The 19,860-nt window shown below is 39.0% G+C and overlaps 1 protein-coding gene across 1 annotated transcript; it reads right to left on the reverse strand.

Moving 5' to 3' along the window:
- Positions 1-1,164: 1,164 nt before the first annotated feature.
- Positions 1,165-18,789, reverse strand: LOC146166363 (DNA topoisomerase 2-binding protein 1-A-like). Its single transcript, XM_083391985.1, has 34 exons — positions 18,712-18,789; positions 18,264-18,369; positions 17,956-18,128; positions 17,320-17,501; positions 16,835-17,028; positions 15,994-16,113; positions 12,636-12,704; positions 11,887-11,977; positions 11,671-11,823; positions 10,033-10,133; positions 9,199-9,370; positions 8,967-9,139; positions 8,761-8,882; positions 8,448-8,567; positions 8,003-8,168; positions 6,907-7,048; positions 6,448-6,599; positions 6,170-6,330; positions 5,958-6,095; positions 5,643-5,787; positions 5,242-5,327; positions 5,031-5,132; positions 4,812-4,967; positions 4,463-4,563; positions 4,336-4,396; positions 4,166-4,274; positions 3,851-3,957; positions 3,709-3,792; positions 3,486-3,557; positions 3,284-3,395; positions 2,924-3,087; positions 2,698-2,853; positions 1,501-1,717; positions 1,165-1,444 (listed from the first exon to the last, which is right to left on the reverse strand). Exons 1-34 carry the CDS (start codon positions 18,787-18,789, stop codon positions 1,329-1,331), a joined length of 4,401 nt encoding a protein of 1,466 aa, XP_083248111.1. The 3' UTR covers positions 1,165-1,328.
- Between the last annotated feature and the right edge of the window lie 1,071 nt (positions 18,790-19,860).

The raw sequence follows: 19,860 nt of genomic DNA on the forward strand, positions 1-19,860 counted from the left end.
GCATAGTGCGTGTACATTGACTTCTTGTAGCGTAAAGCTCTAAAGTTGAAGTCATAAATAAACGCAGACCTGTTGCAAGTTTAAAAGTTTTGCATCAGACGACTGGACAAAAAAAATAAGTGACTGTGTAGATGTCGTGGGTGTAGCCAGGGGGCCAGGAGCCCCCCAATAATTTATAAATATTGTACTCTAAATAATAATTTGTTCTGTAGCATTTATGAGCAATAGCCTACCACAACAGCCGATCACAGGCGTGTCACATCTACAATTAAAAAAATCCTGGATACGCTTGTGACAAGGCATCCCGTTTAAAGTCATTTCACAGTTAAAAGTTTAAAACCCTCTAATTTTGTCGACTGAACATTGAATCATTTTTATTGTATTTTTCGACTTTTACTACCAATTGTACTATTCTCCAAATTGAAATAAAAAATAGAAATTAGCTACAATCTAATAAATATACAATATATCATTTAGGTAAAGTAATGTGATACCCAATAATTTAAATTAGGTAAATATCAGTGGTCCCACGGTGTTTTAGGTATTAATTACCGATTGGGAATCCCGACGAGCGTACCCTGTTCGACATAAAGTACGCAAAATCGTTTATTCACTTACTCAACTTGTTGTTACGTCATTACAATGGAAATGTTGCACAGACGTTAAACATTTGCGCCAGCGGCAAAATTGCGTAACTAGATGGAGTACGAAGAATTGCATTTTAGATAGAATCCCCATGCCGCTAGCCTAAATATACTTTTAAAGGATAGATGTTGGCAATCAAACACGCCATGATATAGACGGCGCCTCATGTTTGCACGAAGCGTAAAAGTTTATATAGTTAGGTTGGCTATGAATTTTGGGCAAGATGGCCAGGCGTCCATACCCCTTGAATCCGCCCCTGCTTTATTATATATTGTTTTGCATATTGTTGAGTAACATACACTGTATTTCAAAGCGGAATAAGTTTAGGCACAATTTCCCGCGGATCTGCACTCAAAGGTCAATTTACAAGCACAGTAAATAATGGTTCGCATGCGGATGACGTATTTGCGATCCTGTACATCACCTACACTCTACAGAATCTACACAAACTACAAACACGTTGCACAACTTTTTATTTCATCAACAACTTGTCGGTTAATGTCGTCACACAGTTGCGAACTATTCATTCTTTCACGGCTCACCAAAAGCTTATCATGAGCAAATATAGTAGATTAATATCGATTTGTCCAACAAACGCATTAATATAGAATAATGTGACCTGCAGTAACCTCACATGACCCCTATTAACCCCTGTGACCCGCAGTAACCCCAGTAATAGCGGTTCACTCGAGTCTTGGTCTTTTACTCGGAGTTTGTCCAAATGTTTCCAGAAAAACTTTTGCTTGAGGAAGGTAATTAACGTCAGGAGTGGGAGGAGGATCTCGCAGAAGGTAGTCAGCTGGAACGAGATAAACAATATCAAGCGGGGAATCCCCTCGTGCAATAGAAGCTTACCGATGTACTCAGGGAGGCAGCAATGGACGCCTGACGTCACCAAGCTCTCGATCTCTCCACTCGACAATTGTCCCGCTTTGTTGACGTCAATAAAGGCATGTGTTGCGTCATCAAGCGAGCCATGATATGGTAATTTAAGGGAAAGCACCGAACCTCCTCCGCTTTCAATGAGTCGCTTAAATCCTTGCGTTTGTCGATCAACCACGTGGAGAATCGCCTGCGACACAATAGCGGTTATGACGTCATAAAAGTTTCATTGTTTGTCGATCTACCACGTGGAGAATCGCCTGCGACACAATAGCGGTTATGACGTCATAAAAGTTTCATTGTTTGTCGATCTACCACGTGGAGAATCGCCTGCGACACAATAGCGGTTATGACGTCATAAAAGTTTCATTGTTTGTCGATCTACCACGTGGAGAATCGCCTGCGACACAATAGCGGTTATGACGTCACAAAAGTTTCATTGTTTGTCGATCTACCACGTGGAGAATCGCCTGCGACACAATAGCGGTTATGAGGTCACAAAAGTTTCATTGTTGGTCGATCTACCACGTGAAGAATCGCCTGCGACACAATAGCGGTTATGACGTCATAAAAGTTTCATTGTTTGTCGATCTACCACGTGGAGAATCGCCTGCGACACAATAGCGGTTATGACGTCACAAAAGTTTCATTGTTTGTCGATCTACCACGTGAAGAATCGCCTGCGACACAATAGCGGTTATGACGTCATAAAAGTTTCATTGTTTGTCGATCTACCACGTGGAGAATCGCCTGCGACACAATAGCGGTTATGAGGTCACAAAAGTTTCATTGTTGGTCGATCTACCACGTGAAGAATCGCCTGCGACACAATAGCGGTTATGACGTCATAAAAGTTTCATTGTTTGTCGATCTACCACGTGGAGAATCGCCTGCGACACAATAGCGGTTATGACGTCACAAAAGTTTCATTGTTTGTCGATCTACCACGTGGAGAATCGCCTGCGACACAATAGCGGTTATGACGTCATAAAAGTTTCATTGTGTGTCGATCTACCACGTGGAAAAGTGACCTTTATTGCAATTATCTTTTTGCATAAAGTCAAAACAGAAAAAATTTGTCACAATTCATTCAAATCTCATCGTCCACAAACTTTGCAAAAAATAACTAAACATAAAATAAAGCAGGTTTAACAGTTGAAGGGGAATCACCTTCCAATTAGAGAATGCACCAGGACAGGTCGTGCTCCTTGACCTTGCCTCGTTCAACTTTGACCTCCATCTGAACGCTGACGTCACAAGTAGAGCCTCGGTATTGGATTGGGGGTTCCACCTAAAGCAGGGGTTGCCGAACTCGTGTGTTTCCTCCTGCGCGAAGTTGCCACAAAAATGTCGCTTAGTAACTGGGTCTAAACTACGAACATATGTTTGGACGTACTTTTACAAATGCGTTTGCATCTCTGCAAGCTTCCATGTAACTTGTGCTTAAAATCCACTTCCCTGAGCTGAGCGAGGCGAGGTACTTCTCGTTCCTGACAGGTCGCTTCACGATCAGGTGCGTGCACGAATCGTCGAAGCGGTCCCGGTCCAAGTAAATACCACCTGCAAGTAAAGCGACAGATTCTACTTCGATCCTTTGTAGCGGATCTGGAGGATATTTTGGTGCATTTGCAAATCAGTTGTGTTCCCTGTTATTGCCCACAATACTTAAACCACGTGTAAATGTGAGGTCAACATCATGACTGACACCTCAGTGACTTGACGTCGTAAAATTTACTTGAGCTGAGCAATCACAAACCTAGTTTTTCAACGATGGCCGCGTACTCTGCTTTCAACTCTGGAGCAACCGATGAAATGAGGAATGCTGGAGTTCTTCCTTCGCGGATTATCTGGGAGAGTGAGTCCACGTTCTGCAGGGAGTAGGTATTAACGTACTCACAGTCGGAAACGCTTTCGTATTAAAGTATTTCATAACTTCATGATGTTTAGAAAAGCATCACCTTATGGTTGGTTTGATCGATGGTTGGACTTTTATCATCGCGAGGTGCGTCATTCAGGGATATTTCGTCGCCCTGTTAACACAACTGTCAATCAAATAACTAGCTGTCAATCAAACAACCAGCTGTCAATCAATGACGCTGTTGTTCGTTAATTAAGACAGTTTAATAGTATTCGTAAATCTATAACTTCCCTGAAGTTTGCAACTTAAAAACAAACTTTTACCTTCTTTTGATCGTCGCTTCCACAAGCTTCGACCTTAAGTAACCTTTCCCGCTCCTCTCGACCAATAGGATCGTCCCAAACGACCTGCAACGACCAATAAGAAGCTTAGGATCCGAGTGAGCCTTGTGTTGTGCCAACCAACCTGAACGTCCTGCGATGAATCGGTCTTCTCCGCTCTACTTTGATTGACAGCTGAACTTCGACGAGGAATGACGTTAGCAGGAGATGAAAACTTCTCCGGTCTGCTGTCTGCAACAACACATGCAGAGGTCAATGACCTAGTGTAACAAATATGCAGGGTTTCGAGGTCAATGACCTGCGGTAACCCTGTTATCCTTGTGTCACGTGGAGAGGTCAGGTTCCTAATTTGGTTTACAGTTGAAAAACGATGTATTTATCACAAGAGGGTTGAATACGTCATCAAAGGGGGCAAAGGTCACTGCGCATGCGCACTCACAACTCAGCCGGGGAGCCTCTCTAGCGACCCCGCTGGTGGACGACATGATGTTGTCCAATGTCTTCCTCAGCTTTTCCCGCGCTTCCTGAGAATCCTCGACGCCATCAAGCTGGAAACAAACACGCACTGTGACGTCACACAACACATAGTGTCGTCACAGTGGTACTTACCACTTTGGAGGGGAGGTTGGCGATTTCAAGGTCGCTGTCGGTGAAAGTTGCTTCGTCGAACCTGGATCAACAGAACGATATTATCGGACGTGAGCCGATAACTGGATCGGCACCAAACAAGGTTTACCTGGAAAGGTTTGTGGCGTCAGGATTATTTACTGTAGATGTAAGGTTTGTGGCGTCAGGATCTTTCACTCGCCTTGCTTTCGGGCTTGAGTTGCGGAGAACCTTCAAGTTGTGACAAAATACAAGAGTATATATCACCACTGGAAAGTCTGCTTTGCATTTGTTGGAAAGTGTTTCTAGCTAATTTTTTGACTATAGGTTAAAAATTATACAAGCCAAGTATAAACAAATGAAGGCACGAGTTCAAAAAGTAATTCAGTCAATGAGGCAACATCTTAAACACATCAACCTTCAACCAGTTGCTTTTAATTAAAGCTTGGTTGGTTTGCATCGCACAACTTGTTCCTCACCTGGATGGATTTGTTCGGGTTGAAATCGTGTGGATAAGATTCTTCGTCAGCGCGCGATGTAGTCTCACAGCAGACTGTCAACCAGTGTGGGGAAACAATGAACTTTTTGTCGCTTCGAGCGCTTCGAAACTCTTTGTTTGTGTCGTTCAGTTTGCCCTGGATGAAGAAATGTTTGATCACAAACTCCCCGCAACTTCAGCCTACAGTAGTTAAACATACCTGGAATACAAAGTGTGTACAAGCAGAGTCGTAAGTCCAGCGAAATTCACCACCAAGACCCTGAACTTGTGAGCTCAACTTTGCTCGGATCTTCGTAAGTTTCTGCAAAAAAACATGAAAAAATGTTTTAACAAACATGTTGATGTTTCTTGTTTTAATCCATACCCAATGTGGAACTTGCTGAGCTAAAATGTCAATAAATCGTGGTTACCTTAGCAACGTAGAGAACTACTCCATCTAGTGGTTTCTTTGACGTCACAACTTCAAGTTCAGCTGACGTCACCACTTGCTCTGGATCTAATGCAAGAATAAGTGTCAAAGTCAAGGTCAAACTTAAAGAGAACGTGCTTGTCAAGGTCAAACTTAAAGAGAAAGTGCTTGTCAAGGTCAAACTTAAAGAGAACGTGCTAGTCAAGGTCAAACTTGAGACAACGTACTAGCCAAGGTCAAACTTCGAAGCAACGTACTAGCCAAGGTCAAACTTGAGACAACGTACTAGCCAAGGTCAAACTTGAGACAACGTACTAGCCAAGGTCAAACTTCGAAGCAACGTGCTAGTCAAGGTCACACTTGAGGCAACGGTCAAAGCAAAGCAGCAGCAAAGTGACGTACCTCTGCTCGGGCGAGAAGGACTACTACTGGGTGACGTCACTTGATCCATGACGTCACCAAGGTTAATGTTGACCTTTTTCTGGAGCAATTCTTCGGCTTGTCGAATAGAATCCGCGTGAAATCGCTTCACAAAATCACTCAGGGGCTGAAAGGTTTTATAATAAGAAATTAATATTAGAGGGAGGTTTCATCAAACTTCTAACAAACTAGAAGTAGTTTTTTTAAGGCTTTAACAGAACTTTCTAGTTTCCTTTAAAACAGCAACTAACAGATTATAATTTTGATTGACATCCTCTATGAACAACTACAACTAACTGTTTCCTGAAGAGAATCTTTAAGTTTTCTTTGAACATTTGCGGGCGTCTTCAACAATTCAAACACTTCTGTGAGATCAAACGAAATATTTTGACCATCTTTGTAAGTACTGGGACTTTCTTGGTACAAGCGACGTATCTAGTTGAAGTCAGTGTAACAACAAAAAACAAATAACACCACAAACACATTAATTGATGCAAGTGCTTGCTAACCCTCTCAGCTGCCGGGGTCTGGAGCCGCTTCGCTTCATCGGCTGCGATCCTCGCTTCCATCCGCTTCCTGATTGAATCCACTTTGCTCGGGGGTCGCTTCAGAGGGGGGAAGTCCACCCACGTCACCCCTTCACCCGCGTAGTCAAGCCAGGGGTGCTCTGCTAACAAATCAGTCGCTGTATAATGCTAGTGTCGCAATATCTTACATCTACACTTACACTTTATAGAGTAACACTACAAAATTTCCCGGTATTTTCAATGACATTCAATAATCTCACCTTTCCTCGGCTGAACAAGTTTAGTTTCTTCAATTTCTCTTTTGTCGCTGGAAAGTTGTTCCGCTTCATCGCTTGATACGCTTCGCTTGTTTTCCACGAAAAAATTCTCCTCAGGACATTTTCGTCCGCTCCGAGCGCAAGCGTAAACCCACCTAACAATGAAACATCGTTACGTCACAAGACAGCACATCGTTACGTCACAAGACAGCACATCGTTACGTCACAAGACAGCACATCGTTACGTACCAATCAACACATTGTTACGTAACAAGTGATCGCCCTTCATTAAAGTTCTTAGCTACTAATCTATGCTTTTCCATCACAAAGCTGCCACCAATAAGGTGCATGGAAGCATTTGTTGGTTGTGTGTGACATCGTGAAGTTAACAGCAATTAATGATATTCCACAAAGACAGCGCCCAACCTAAGGTGTAAGTGTGTTCACTCAAGTGTGACCTACTCGGCTGTGACGCAGGGGATTCCCCACTTCTTGCACCCATTGTATTTGTCGCCCTCTGGTGTTGGGATGATGAGGTGGGTTGTTCGTCGGAGGTTGTCTGATGGAAGATCTTTCTTCGCCACGTTATCCTGGTACTCGCCACCTGAGGGAGACAAACATACTGAGATGGAAACACAGAGATAAGAAAGTCAGTAGAGAAAAAAGGGGGGAGTCAGTAGAGAGACAAACTCACCTGGAAACACACAATTAGACTTTAAGTAAAATAATCTATAATGCCGTATAGTAAGACCAACGACGTAATAAAGCCGGATACGCAATAATATCCGTGGCAGAATAAGATCGAAATCTTCTAGTACACTGGTTCTCAACCTTTTTGCTTTCGTGGCTTATTTAGGTTGCAAAAAAATTCTGCGGCCCAATAGTTTTATGGAAGAAAAAAACTTTAAAATAGGGTTATTAGAACAAAACACAGCAGAACATATTTCAAAACAGATTATTTATTGAACCGTGCATTAGTGAGATACTTGCGGCTGAACAATAAATTTACATTCCTTTTTAAATCCTCCCCAAGCTATTATTCCTTTAAAATTAAATATAGCAACACAAATGAAACTAAATCTAGGTTTTTTAAATTGGTCTGTGGCCCACCTCAAATGTTCTTATGGCCCACCAGTGAGCCATGGCCCACTGGTTGAGAACCGCTGGTCTAGTAGGACCTATATCTACCGAAAAACATCCTAAATTCATCGAAAAGGTTAGAGGGTCAGGACTGGCATTGGTGGCGCCCTAATTCGCCTCTGTATCGACACCAAACTGTTTTGGTTTAGTGTTCAGAGTTGGTAATTGGTACTAGGTATGGATATAAATTAGTTAGGGTGGAAATTATTAGGGGAGTTAGTGATGAGGTGGGGTTCACGGTTAGTTAACACGATGTATAGGCCTGAATCTGGTCATTTAGGTCTTATTCCGACGGGTTGAGGTCTTGTTCCTATTTAGACTTTATTACAACTAGGTATTGATCCTATAGTGGTCTTATCCCGAAGTGTGTTTTGTGTTGATGTTATTCTAAATTCGTTTTTTGCTGGAATCCACTCACCGAGCTCAGATACAAGCGCCACCAAGTGTGATCGCTCGGGGTCCTGGTACTTGCTGAGGCACGCGACGCACCCATCGAGCGGAAACACCTGGTCAGGGAGGGTAAACGGGGTGCACAGGGGGTGGCACGTTGGGGAAAGTACCTCACCCTCCTTGATGCAATGATCCTAAAATAAAAATAAAACTTCACAAAGCTGCACCACATTATATAAGTTTGCCAGAAATGTTGACATTAGATAGAACAGTGCGAGACAATTTTCTAGGACCGCGAAGCACCAAAAAATCAACACAACGCTCCTAAAGAAGAAGTTTTTGTGCAATAAAATTTTCAGGCAACTTACCATTAAAAACAACGTGTTATTTTGTGATTATTTCGTGTATACTATTTTAAAAAAGTTTGAGAACCACTGAGATAGAAGATGGAAATCACAAGGGAAGAAGCTCACCAGCCAAAAAGGCGTGACGATGTTTCCAACAGTTTTCTCCACTTGCCATCCTGTCACCGGGACGACAGCGTATTCCGCCACCTTCTTGCTGTAAACTGGAAGAACCTCGCCTTCAATCGACTAAAAACAATGTTGGTGCAAAATAAAAAACACTAACATGCAAAGCTGTTACCACCACGAACATTTAAAACTTTTACAAACTTTTACAAACATGACACAAGAATAGCAGATGTATTACAAAATATTAATAATTTATAGCCCACACCCCAGAGTGAAGTGTTGATGAAAGCTTGTTTACATTTTGTCGTCTTACCTCAATAGTGTCGACAATTTTCTCGTGATCTTCGTCGGCAAATCCACAAACCAGGAAAGTTTTTCCGCTGAACAGAAGCGATTCGTCCTCAGCACCTTTGTTAACAACCGACTTTTCACGATCTGCTGATCAAATATAAAAAGTCTGGAACAGCCATCGTTGAAAAGGCGCATTCAAATAAACACAAGATGCCAAAAGCAAACTACCTTTGTTTTCGAAATCCTCGGCAAAGTTGTTCATCATTGACGTATCTCCTCCCAAACCAGCTGTGACGTCATTACTAGTGACGTCATCATTGCCGATGTACTGTGACAACACGTCGTTCATGTGTGTGACGTCATTGTCGAGTGTGACGTCATTCGGGGGGTGGGGGGTGTTTCTGTGGTAAAAAGAAACAATTAAACTTCCACAAAAACGAGAATTCAATCGAGTCCCAACCTGAATTTAGTAGCGACCGTGGTCTCATCCGCTTTCGTTACGTCATGAGTTTCGTCATGGTCCAGCGGTTTCGCGATTACGTCATCTTCCCAATATTCAACCTCGGGAAGAATTTCACTTTGTTGCAAAGAGTTTAAAACCCATTTGTAGCTGACCACGAACAATTCTTGGTCTGTCAAATATAATTATATCAATGCTTGTGTGATACAAGTGACAATAATGCTGGTTAAAAAATAACAATATTTTACCTAACTTTTTTACCAAAGCGATGTAGTTGTTTGCTGGTTATTATTTGGCGAAACATTGGTTTTGCAAATAAGATAATCTAGTATAGGATTGTACCATAGTAAAAAAATCAAAAATGGTAAAAAGAAACTGATTTGTTTCATAATTAAACATGACAGACATGCCACCGTTTGACCAAAGTATTAAATAATACAAAAAAACAGAATAAAATATAATTAATTAATTGCAACTAGTTGTGTGCAAGAAATACACTTTTTAGTTTAAAAAAATACAAGTGCTTAAAATACCCTGTTCCTTAAAATGTTTTGATTGTATTTTTTACTTTCCGTAAAATAAGTAGGACAAATTCGTCGTGATAATTAGCTGAAGATGATCAATTCGGCAATACGAGTACAAATGAATAGACTTATTGCCAAAAAGTAGCGGCAGGCCCAAATTAAATTTGCAAAATATTTAATTGCTGGAGGCAAACAAAAAATACAGCGGCCTACTTAAACAATGATCTAATGAATACAGTATAAGTGAGAATATATTTGATGGAGTGTTCATACTTTTGGCTTAAAAATACAAAATAAAACACAAACTTACTTTTTTTCATCAACGACTGGATTGAGGTGATGATGTCATCAGAAACCAGTGATGCAGAACCAATGATGACGTGAGACACACTTTGAGTCATCTGGATCAACCTTTCACATGAAACAACAATCCGTGAAAATGAATACAGCCACAAATCATATGAAACACAAAACTCATGAAAATAAACACAGTCACAAATCACATGAAACAAGAACTCATGAAAAATAAACACAGCCGCAAATCAAATGAAACAAGAACTCATGAAAAACAAACAGAGCCACAAATCACATGAAACAAGAACTCATGAAAAACAAACAGAGCCACAAATCACATGAAACAAGAACTCATGAAAAACAAACAGAGCCACAAATCACATGAAACAAGAACTCATGAAAAATAAACACAGCCGCAAATCACATGAAACAAGAACTCATGAAAAATAAACACAGCCACAAATCACATGAAACAAGAACTCGTGAAAAATAAACACAACCGCAAATCACATGAAACAAGAACTCATAAAAAATAAACAGAGCAACAAATCACATGAAACAAGAACTCATGAAAAATAAACACAACCGCAAATCACATGAAACAAGAACTCATAAAAAATAAACAGAGCAACAAATCACATGAAACAAGAACTCATAAAAAATAAACAGAGCAACAAATCACATGAAACAAGAACTCATGAAAAACAAACAGAGCCACAAATCACATGAAACAAGAACTCATGAAAAACAAACAGAGCCACAAATCACATGAAACAAGAACTCATGAAAAATAAACACAGCCGCAAATCACATGAAACAAGAACTCGTGAAAAATAAACACAACCGCAAATCACATGAAACAAGAACTCATAAAAAATAAACAGAGCAACAAATCACATGAAACAAGAACTCATGAAAAATAAACACAATCGCAAATCACATGAAACAAGAACTCATAAAAAATAAACAGAGCAACAAATCACATGAAACAAGAACTCATGAAAAACAAACAGAGCCACAAATCACATGAAACAAGAACTCATGAACAATAAACACAGCCGCAAATCACATGAAACAAGAACTCATGAAAAATAAACACAACCACAAATCACATGAAACAAGAACTAATGAAAAATAAACACAGCCGCAAATCACATGAAACAAGAACTCATGAAAAATAAACACAGCCGCAAATCACATGAAACAAGAACTCATGAAAAATAAACACAGCCGCAAATCACATGAAACAAGAACTCATGAAAAATAAACACAACCACAAATCACATGAAACAAGAACTCATGAAAAATTAACACAGCCGCAAATCACATGAAACAAGAACTCATGAAAAATAAACACAGCCGCAAATCACATGAAACAAGAACTAATGAAAAATAAACACAGCCGCAAATCACATGAAACAAGAACTCATGAAAAATAAACACAGCCACAAATCACATGAAACAAGAACTCGTGAAAAATAAACACAACCGCAAATCACATGAAACAAGAACTCATAAAAAATAAACAGAGCAACAAATCACATGAAACAAGAACTCATGAAAAATAAACACAGCTGCAAATCACATGAAACAAGAACTCACGTAAAACTAGTTAAAATAATGAGATTTTATCGTAAATATTTAGTGTTTTTACCTCGTTGCTCCACTGAAACTGAGGATCTTTTTAAACTTGTCGGTTTCTTTCGCTGTAAAGCCGGCCAAATAAACGCAGATTCCATCAAGGACTTGTTCAAAGTGTTCGTTCATCGGGAAACTTACCAAGTCAATTTTGTGGGCGGTCGAAGGCCTGGAACGTATCACGATAAACATTGTTACCACAAAGCAGGTTGCATCGGAACCTTGAACTTACGGTTGGTTGAAAGTGGAGAGTCGCGATATGTCGGCCATGCTCGCACTAACCGTCTCGTTAACCGTCATTACACTGATGTTGCTCATGTCATCTATCACATCACATAACTGTCACTTCATAATGCTCAAATTATACAAACTACAATATTTTATTCTAACTTGTTAAAACAATTTGCATTTTTACTTATCATATATCAGGGATGTACAACCTGCAGAGCAAAAGTATGCAGCTGCTACTTTTCTATTAGGCCAGCTACTTTAGCAATAAGATGACGGGTGGTTTTATTTCCTTAATTAAATTGTGTTGCAACCGTTCAAATCTCCAAAAAAAGGAGCAATAATTCTATTTGTTATATTGTTGTTTAGCTTGCTTCAGTATATGGCCGCTTAATTCTAGTGCAGTGGTTCTTAAAACGGGCTCAAAACATCAAAAAAATGCAAGTAATAAAGCAACTTTACCACTTACAGTTGTGACATTGTTTGTTACAACCAATTCTAAATATTCTGGTTCAGCTGATTAGTGATTACCCACCTGCTATCCTGAAATTACCCACATGTGCGTAATTCCCCATAAGTTAAGAACCGTTGCTTTAGTGGCTGTAAATTGGCATTTTATATGAACAGAATGGATTTTGGCTTTGCACAACCTGTTAAAAAACCTATTTTATGCCTAAAGTTTAAACGTGGCATTTTTACACGAACGCTATAATTGAGAAACAAACAGTTCTTGTATTGTGACGTCACACTTACTTATGCTCGGCATCCGGTTCCTGCTGCCCTCTGGTGTTGACGATGTCGGTCGTGCTTCACTGGTCGAAGCTGTTCAAAGAAACATGAGTCAGCATACAGCATAAGCAGGGTGTAGTTACGTACCTAGGCTCTATGTATAATAGGGTGGAGTGAAAAAAATAAAAATGACTAATTTAAAAAAAGTCCCCTCTCAATAGTTGCCTTTGGTCCTAAAACTAAGTTTAAAAATGTTTTTTGGAAGTTGCTTTCAATACTCGGGTGACAACCCTGACGCAAAGGTCATGTAGGGGTCAAATCCCATAAAAATGCCATAACTCTTTAACCTGTGGTGTTAGAGAGTTAGTTTTGATGCCAAAAGAAGCAGAACGTGCACTTTCCTATCTGTTCTAAAAGAACTATTTGTCCTAATTTCATTAGATACATGGTTATTTTCATAAAATGTCATTTTTGGTTCAAATATGAATAAGACATAGGATTATGCACAGTTTTACATCACAATAACATAATCACAACACAATAAATCAGCATAATGAGTATAAAATATCTTTAACCAATGAAACACACATTTGAGAGGTTTTAGATGAAGCACCAGCACAGGATGGTAACAGCAAACAAATACAAAATTGGGTTTTATAATATTAAATTATGGTAGACGTTCTGCCAGTTTTATGCAAGGAGAAAATGGCATCAGCATGAGGACCTAAGATTGGAATTGATTTTGGGCATTGTATCCAGGGCTGGGGAGCCACCGTAAAATAGCATTAGCTCCCGCTCCAGCTCCGGAGCCATCAGGCACTTATTAAATGGCTCCGGCTCCAGCTACGGAGTAGTAAAACTCATATACTTTGGCTCCAGCTCCGGCTCCATATCCGGTGCCACCAGTCACTTATTCAATGACAAGTTTTAAAAATTGCTTTTGGCTAACTAACGTTGGAGATGAAACAAAATATAATTTCTTAGCTTTAGCACCACAAATTGAAAAATGGTTCCAGCTCCACAAAAATAATAAAAAGGGCTCCGGGTCCAGCTCCAGCTCCACAAAAATAATAAAAATGGCTCCGGCTCCAGTTCCACAAAAGTAATAATAAAAATGGCTCTGGCTCCAGAGAAAATGCTTAGCTCCGGGCTCCAGCTCCGGCTCCCCAGCCCTGATTGTATCGCTTCATCAGTTTTCGTGACCGAATCTTTAGCCTGGTCAGGCCGTCACGTCTTTCGAAGCCAGCTATTGCTGATTAAGATTCGGTTACAAGCTTCAAAACTTTTTCATGCTAAATGGAGCGCCACATAAAGCTTGTTACCGAAGCTTCATCAGCAGTAGCTGGCTTCGACAGACGTGACGGCCTGACCAGGCTAAAGATTCGTTCACGAAAACTGATGAAACGATAAAATACCAAAAATCAATTCCAATCTTAGGTCCTCATGCTGATGCCATTTTCTCCCTGCATAAAACTGGCAGAACGTCTACGCCGGTCATGTTCAAATGGCGGATCGCGATCCGGTTCCGGATCTTTTCAGCGTTTTGTTCGGATCTTCTAATGTAGTCTTAAAAAACAAACTTTCCACAGTGTTTTTATGTGAACCAATTGTCAGTGTTAATGAATTTTGCAAAAAATAAGCATAGAAAGAAACTCCCAAATGCTAATCATTGTAAGCGTTGGAGGATATCATTTAGCAACAGAAAATCCAAATTCGATGCTATTGTAAGACCTAAAGTATGCGCCCCGCCGGTCGAATGCGCCCCGCCAATTGAATTCATTCGACCCGCTGCCTCTTTGACAAACTAGATACGAGTCCATTTCAAATACTTTTTGACTATTTTAACTACGTAAGTGCGAAAAAATTTCCAGCTTGGCGCGAATCATCTCTCTACGAGTCTACGCCCGGCTTGTTTTCGTTTTGATGCGGTCTTTTGAACTAGATCAGCGCTTCGTTACCGTTAATGGAAAACTTATTCAAAAATATTGGACATATGTATTTTTTAACATTTTGTATTTCTGGCAATGCAATAAAAACTTGAAAGAAATTTAAAAGAAATGCAGATATACCTAAAAAAAATCGTGCTCGCTTCGCTCGCCCTGACTTAGAAAGGTTAACAAACACTAAACGAGATTAGGTATTAAACTTATCGCGTTTACATAAATAAAGCACCATAAAAATTAAAGCGTGGCCAATATGTTTACTATTCCTATTTGGTGGATCATCGTTGTCAGGTTTGGCTGTGTTGGATCATGGCAGAAATCATTTGAACACCCATGGTCTACGCTATTTTAATATTATGAAACCCAATTTTGTATTTGTTTGCTGTTACCATCCTGTGCTGGTGCTTCATCTAAAACCTCTCAAATGTGTGTTTCATTGGTTAGAGATATTTTATACTCATTATGCTGATTTATTGTGTTGTGATTATGTTATTGTGATGTAAAACTGTGCATAATCCTATGTCCTATTCACATTTGAACCAAAAATGACATTTTATGAAAATAACCATATATCTAATGAAATTAGGACAAATAGTTCTTTTAGAACAGATAGGAAAGTGCACGTTCTGCTTCTTTTGGCATCAAAACTAACTCTCTAACACCACAGGTTAAGTTATGGCATTTTTATGGGATTTGACCCCTACATGACCTTTGCGTCAGGGTTGTCACCCGAGTATTGAAAGCAACTTCCAAAAAACATTTTTAAACTTAGTTTTAGGACCAAAGGCAACTATTGAGAGGGGACTTTTTTTGAATTGGTGATTTTTATTTTTTTCACTCCACCCTAATGTATAATAAATGAGTTGATACCAAAAAGTAGTGGCTGATCTATTAAATTTAAAGCTGCCAAGGACTCATATGAACGAAATTAAAAAACACATCGTTAAAACACAAGTGGAAATAACATGAAAACAACTAATACTGAAACCTCGCCGTCACGTCTAAATCGGAATAAGTTCAAAAGTCGCCAAATATACACAAACATCATCACAAACTTCCTTAATAATTTTAATCCTAACTTAATTTCTGACCCTGCACATTCCTAAGCAGGGACAAACAATCTGCTGATGCCAGACAGATGTTCTCCAATCTTCCCATCCACTCTCCCTACAGTTTCAGGCGTTATTTTGCCCATTTAGGGCTTTTATCGATTAATTTAGGACTTATTCTGCAGATTTTTTTATTCTGTCATGAATATTCCTGAATATTTTGCTTTATTATGTAGTTGGGCTTGATCGTATGGTATCACTGACAAAACTTGCTGATTGCTTGATGGCAAAAATGAGTTATATTGACCTTTTTAAACAATGACCTTATTAATTAGTACAAGTGAGCTTATTTGTCCTATAGAGCAGCAGGAGCATCGTGTAGTGACTTACGTGATGTTTTAACGGGGTACTTGTTGTGATCCTGGCATGATTGCTTATCGACGCTCTCGTAAACCCACTTCACATTGACCGTCTTCACACCAAACTCACTCGCCATCGCAAACTTTTGGCCTGAACGATAAACAAATATTGTCAATTTCTGAGACCGACTTCTACTCCATAGAATGTTTTTACCAACTTCTATCACTAAAATAAGGTGAATATTTAGCAAATCACTCATAGCGGTGCTATAAAATTCATTAATTCACAATACATGGTTGGAAAACATTCCACCATATGCTATTCCGCCTTTACAATTTGCAGGGGCCATATCAGTTTTTAAATTTGGTACTACGCATGCGCACGAAAAAACTCGGGTAGTTTTACATACTTTTACTAAAGTCCTGAGTCCGGCTTGCCAGCCCTGCTTAGAACATATTATGACAACTTGTCATATTGTATATACAAGCAAACAAAGTTCCAACTTGAGTCAACTTATAACTTTTACGAATTGCAAGATTACAAGAATATCAAGTGGCAAAATATGTTTTGCAAACCTAGTGTTATCAGCGTTTCACGCATTTCATTATTAACAAGTAAAAATGCATTTTAGTCCATAAGTTAAACCAGCGGTTCATATGGCATCACATCCTAAAACCCTCTTGTATTATCAAATAAGAAAGCATAACTAAAGACAATAATATAACAGATATTGTTTAAAAACATTTGCTAAACCTAAAGTTGAAAAACTTGAAGAATAATTCTCTTTGCGGACCCTCTGAAACAATTGGTCTACGGGCCCCAGTTTGGCAACCGCTGAGATAAACACTTTGAGCAACAACGATAATATCACCTTCAGGTTTAAACACAACGAGATGGGTTGTTACATCGAGCCGCATCGCCCCGCTGTATTCCCCCCCAAACTTTGTGATCAGGTTCTGGATGCGATTCCTCTCACCGATGGGGAATCCCGTCACACAGACCGAGCACCCCCGGAATATCGGGCATCGGAATTCCTCCCATTTACCATCCTTTGCTGATATGTACCTGAAGTAAAAAGAAAAGTTAGACCACATTTGAATTTTCGTTTCGCATTTAATAAATTTTCGTTTTGCATTTAATAATCTAATCCTTAAATGAGCCTAAAAAAGTATAAAAACAAGTCGGATAAAAAGTAGAAATAACAAATCAGCAATGAGCCTAAATAAAGGACACTTTTTGATAAATTTTACAAATTTAAAAAATTTAGCTTGATATATTGAATATTTAACTAAGATTTTATATAGACTTTGTCGACAGCAAAATATAAATAGTAGCAACTTTTATTTTATGTTGCACCTTGATTGTCCATGGCGCCACAAGTGTTCGATCCACTCGACCAGCATGATCGGGATTCCAACGTGGGCGGCGCTGAAATATTTCACCGAGCCAACCTCGTTAACCACTAGGTGGCTCACATCTTGCGTCAAAATGCCGGACACGGAGCCACCCATGCGTTCAATTTTGCTCGTTAATTCAAGCTGTTTACAGATAATTATGTCAGTTATTTTATTTAAAAATCGCAATTAATTTAAGCAACAAGCTGAGGTACTTGACAAAACTTGGTAGAGGTTACATTAAAATAAAAATTAATTGTTCAATAAATGAAATTTATTAAGTGAGGCTGCATAGTGGGTATACTTAAAATAGGTTTCCTCTTTTACTGTGTCACTAGTTTTATTTCATCTAACAAACCTATGAATGCCAGGCAAATATCTATTTACAAGGGTTGTGTTGAATGAGTTTATAGATGCTTGTATGGAAGGTTTGGGATTTAAATTGAGGCGATTAGATTAAAAACAATATAAAACTGATAACAACATTAGAAGTCTAGTAGGTTAGTCATGTCGGTTTTTGTCATTTAAAAGCCAGAATACCAGACAATGGTTGACGTCAACCCCCTCAGGGTGGTATTTCCCCTGGAGTTACACTCACCCTTTGCTTTGGTTGTATGTTTGAGAAGCATACAAGGCTTCCCATCATGGTGAGGTTGTACACCGGGTACTTGAGTCCTTGTTTCATCTGCTTGCTGTGCTTGAGCACGGTTAACGCACATTGTGGCCCGATCACCGTGCAACCAAGCTTCACCAACCGATCAACCTCAGGACCTTGAAGCAGTCATTATTTAGGGTTATTCTTGTTGAGACAATTTATTGGCATTCTTTATTTAGTTGAGATGTTTTTTTCATGAAACAAAATAATTTCAAATAACATGAAAAAAAAGAATCAATACTAAACATTACCTTGTGTTGGGTCGACGCAGTAAAGAGTATCTTCTTCATGAACTTTAACCCCCACGGCATCGAGTGGTGTGATCCAACTGCAGCGGACAGTTTGTTCCTCCAAGAGCTGAAGGGTTAAAATATGAAGGTGATTCTCATTAAAAAATCTTTAAACTTTCCTGTTACTAGATTCTTAAATCATGGTTAGATCTGTATAACTTCATAAACAAAACAACAGATACCAACATTGTTTTCTCTGCCAAGCAAGTTTTATAGAAAAATAAAAGCAGTATTTGGTTAAATTTAATTCCCATCCAAAATAAAACAAAAAATAAATTCTTTTAAGAATCGAAACCAATTTTTAACTGAAAAATTTTCTATTTACTATAGAAAATTATAATTTTAATACAACTAAAAAAATGATATGACCCTTCATTGTTTGAACATTAGAACAACAAAAATCACCGACCTTTTCTACGGCTTCTAGATTTTCTTTTCCTTCGTCGTTCAAAGGAAGCAAGCGGACTTCATTGTTGCTTGTTGACATAATTCTAACTTGAAAGAAAGTCCCCAATAATTAACTGTGGCCTATCATGCTAAGTCTGGAATAAAAGTTTTTACACCTTGTTCAAACTGAAGTATGTGTTCGGGTGATGTGCAAGTAATTTATATCCCGAGGTTTCCCAGGTCTATAGCCAGTTGAAAATAAATCGCAGGTGCACTTGCCAAACTTTCAATAGTGAACTGGGTGCTCCATCGATTTGACAACACACAAAAAAAAACAGTCTAGAAATACTGCATACCGCAGCGCACATTATTTGGGTTAGATTGCAAGTTAGCGTTTGGGTTAGCGTGGGTCAAGTATTATTATTAATAATAAATCTAATAATACTTGACCCACCTGCACCCAAATAATGTGCATTGCTGTATTTGTAGATAGTGTACCATGTTTTTGGTTTTTTAATAAATGTATGCATACCACATATCCTTGCAAAATAGCTCCAAATGACAAATATTTAGAAGTTTAACTATAGTTGTAAATACAAGAAAAATGTCAACAAATTGTTTTGCAATTATATTCTGTTTATTTACACAGGTATTTTATTATTAATCGCCCAAAATAGCACATAACTAAAAATATATATTGTGGATTTTTAATTCTAGATCCGAAACCTATTATTCTTCTGGGAAACCTTGGGATTCCACAGAACAAAAGTGGGCGCTGATCTAGAATTCTACCACAACGCACATTATTTGGGAAATCGGGTTAGGGTCCTGGTTAGCGTAAGGGTAAGTTATGGGCGCTCTTTCACTATTGTACGTAAAATTTAATAAAAAAAAGTTCTTCTTTAAATGCCGCATACCACAACACATATTGTTTGGGTTAGCGTTTGGTTGAGGGTGGGTCAAGTTATTATTAATAATAAACATAATATTACTTGACCCACCCTCACCCAAACGCTAACCCGCACCCTAACCCAAACAATATGCGTTGTGGTATGCGGTAGTATTATTTTTTTTTGCATAACTTTTCACGTACAATAGTGAAAGAGCGCCAAGTTATGTTATTAAATAATAAAATTAATAATACTTGACCAACCCTCACCTAAACACTAAC

Source organism: Ascidiella aspersa, chromosome 1 (assembly GCF_963924565.1).
Source record: "Ascidiella aspersa chromosome 1, kaAscAspe10.2, whole genome shotgun sequence".
Classification (NCBI taxonomy): domain Eukaryota; kingdom Metazoa; phylum Chordata; class Ascidiacea; order Phlebobranchia; family Ascidiidae; genus Ascidiella; species Ascidiella aspersa.

Excerpts from the sequence above, each read along its gene's own strand:
- LOC146166363 (XM_083391985.1), bottom strand. The coding sequence starts at position 18,789 with ATGTCAACAAGCAACAATGAAGTCCGCTTGCTTCCTTTGAACGACGAA. Across the intron at positions 12,705-15,993 it reads GTACCCCGTTAAAACATCAC|CTTCGACCAGTGAAGCACGA; the intron begins GTAAGTCACTAC and ends TTCTTTGAACAG. Across the intron at positions 4,968-5,030 it reads GTACACACTTTGTATTCCAG|GGCAAACTGAACGACACAAA; the intron begins GTATGTTTAACT and ends TTCTTCATCCAG.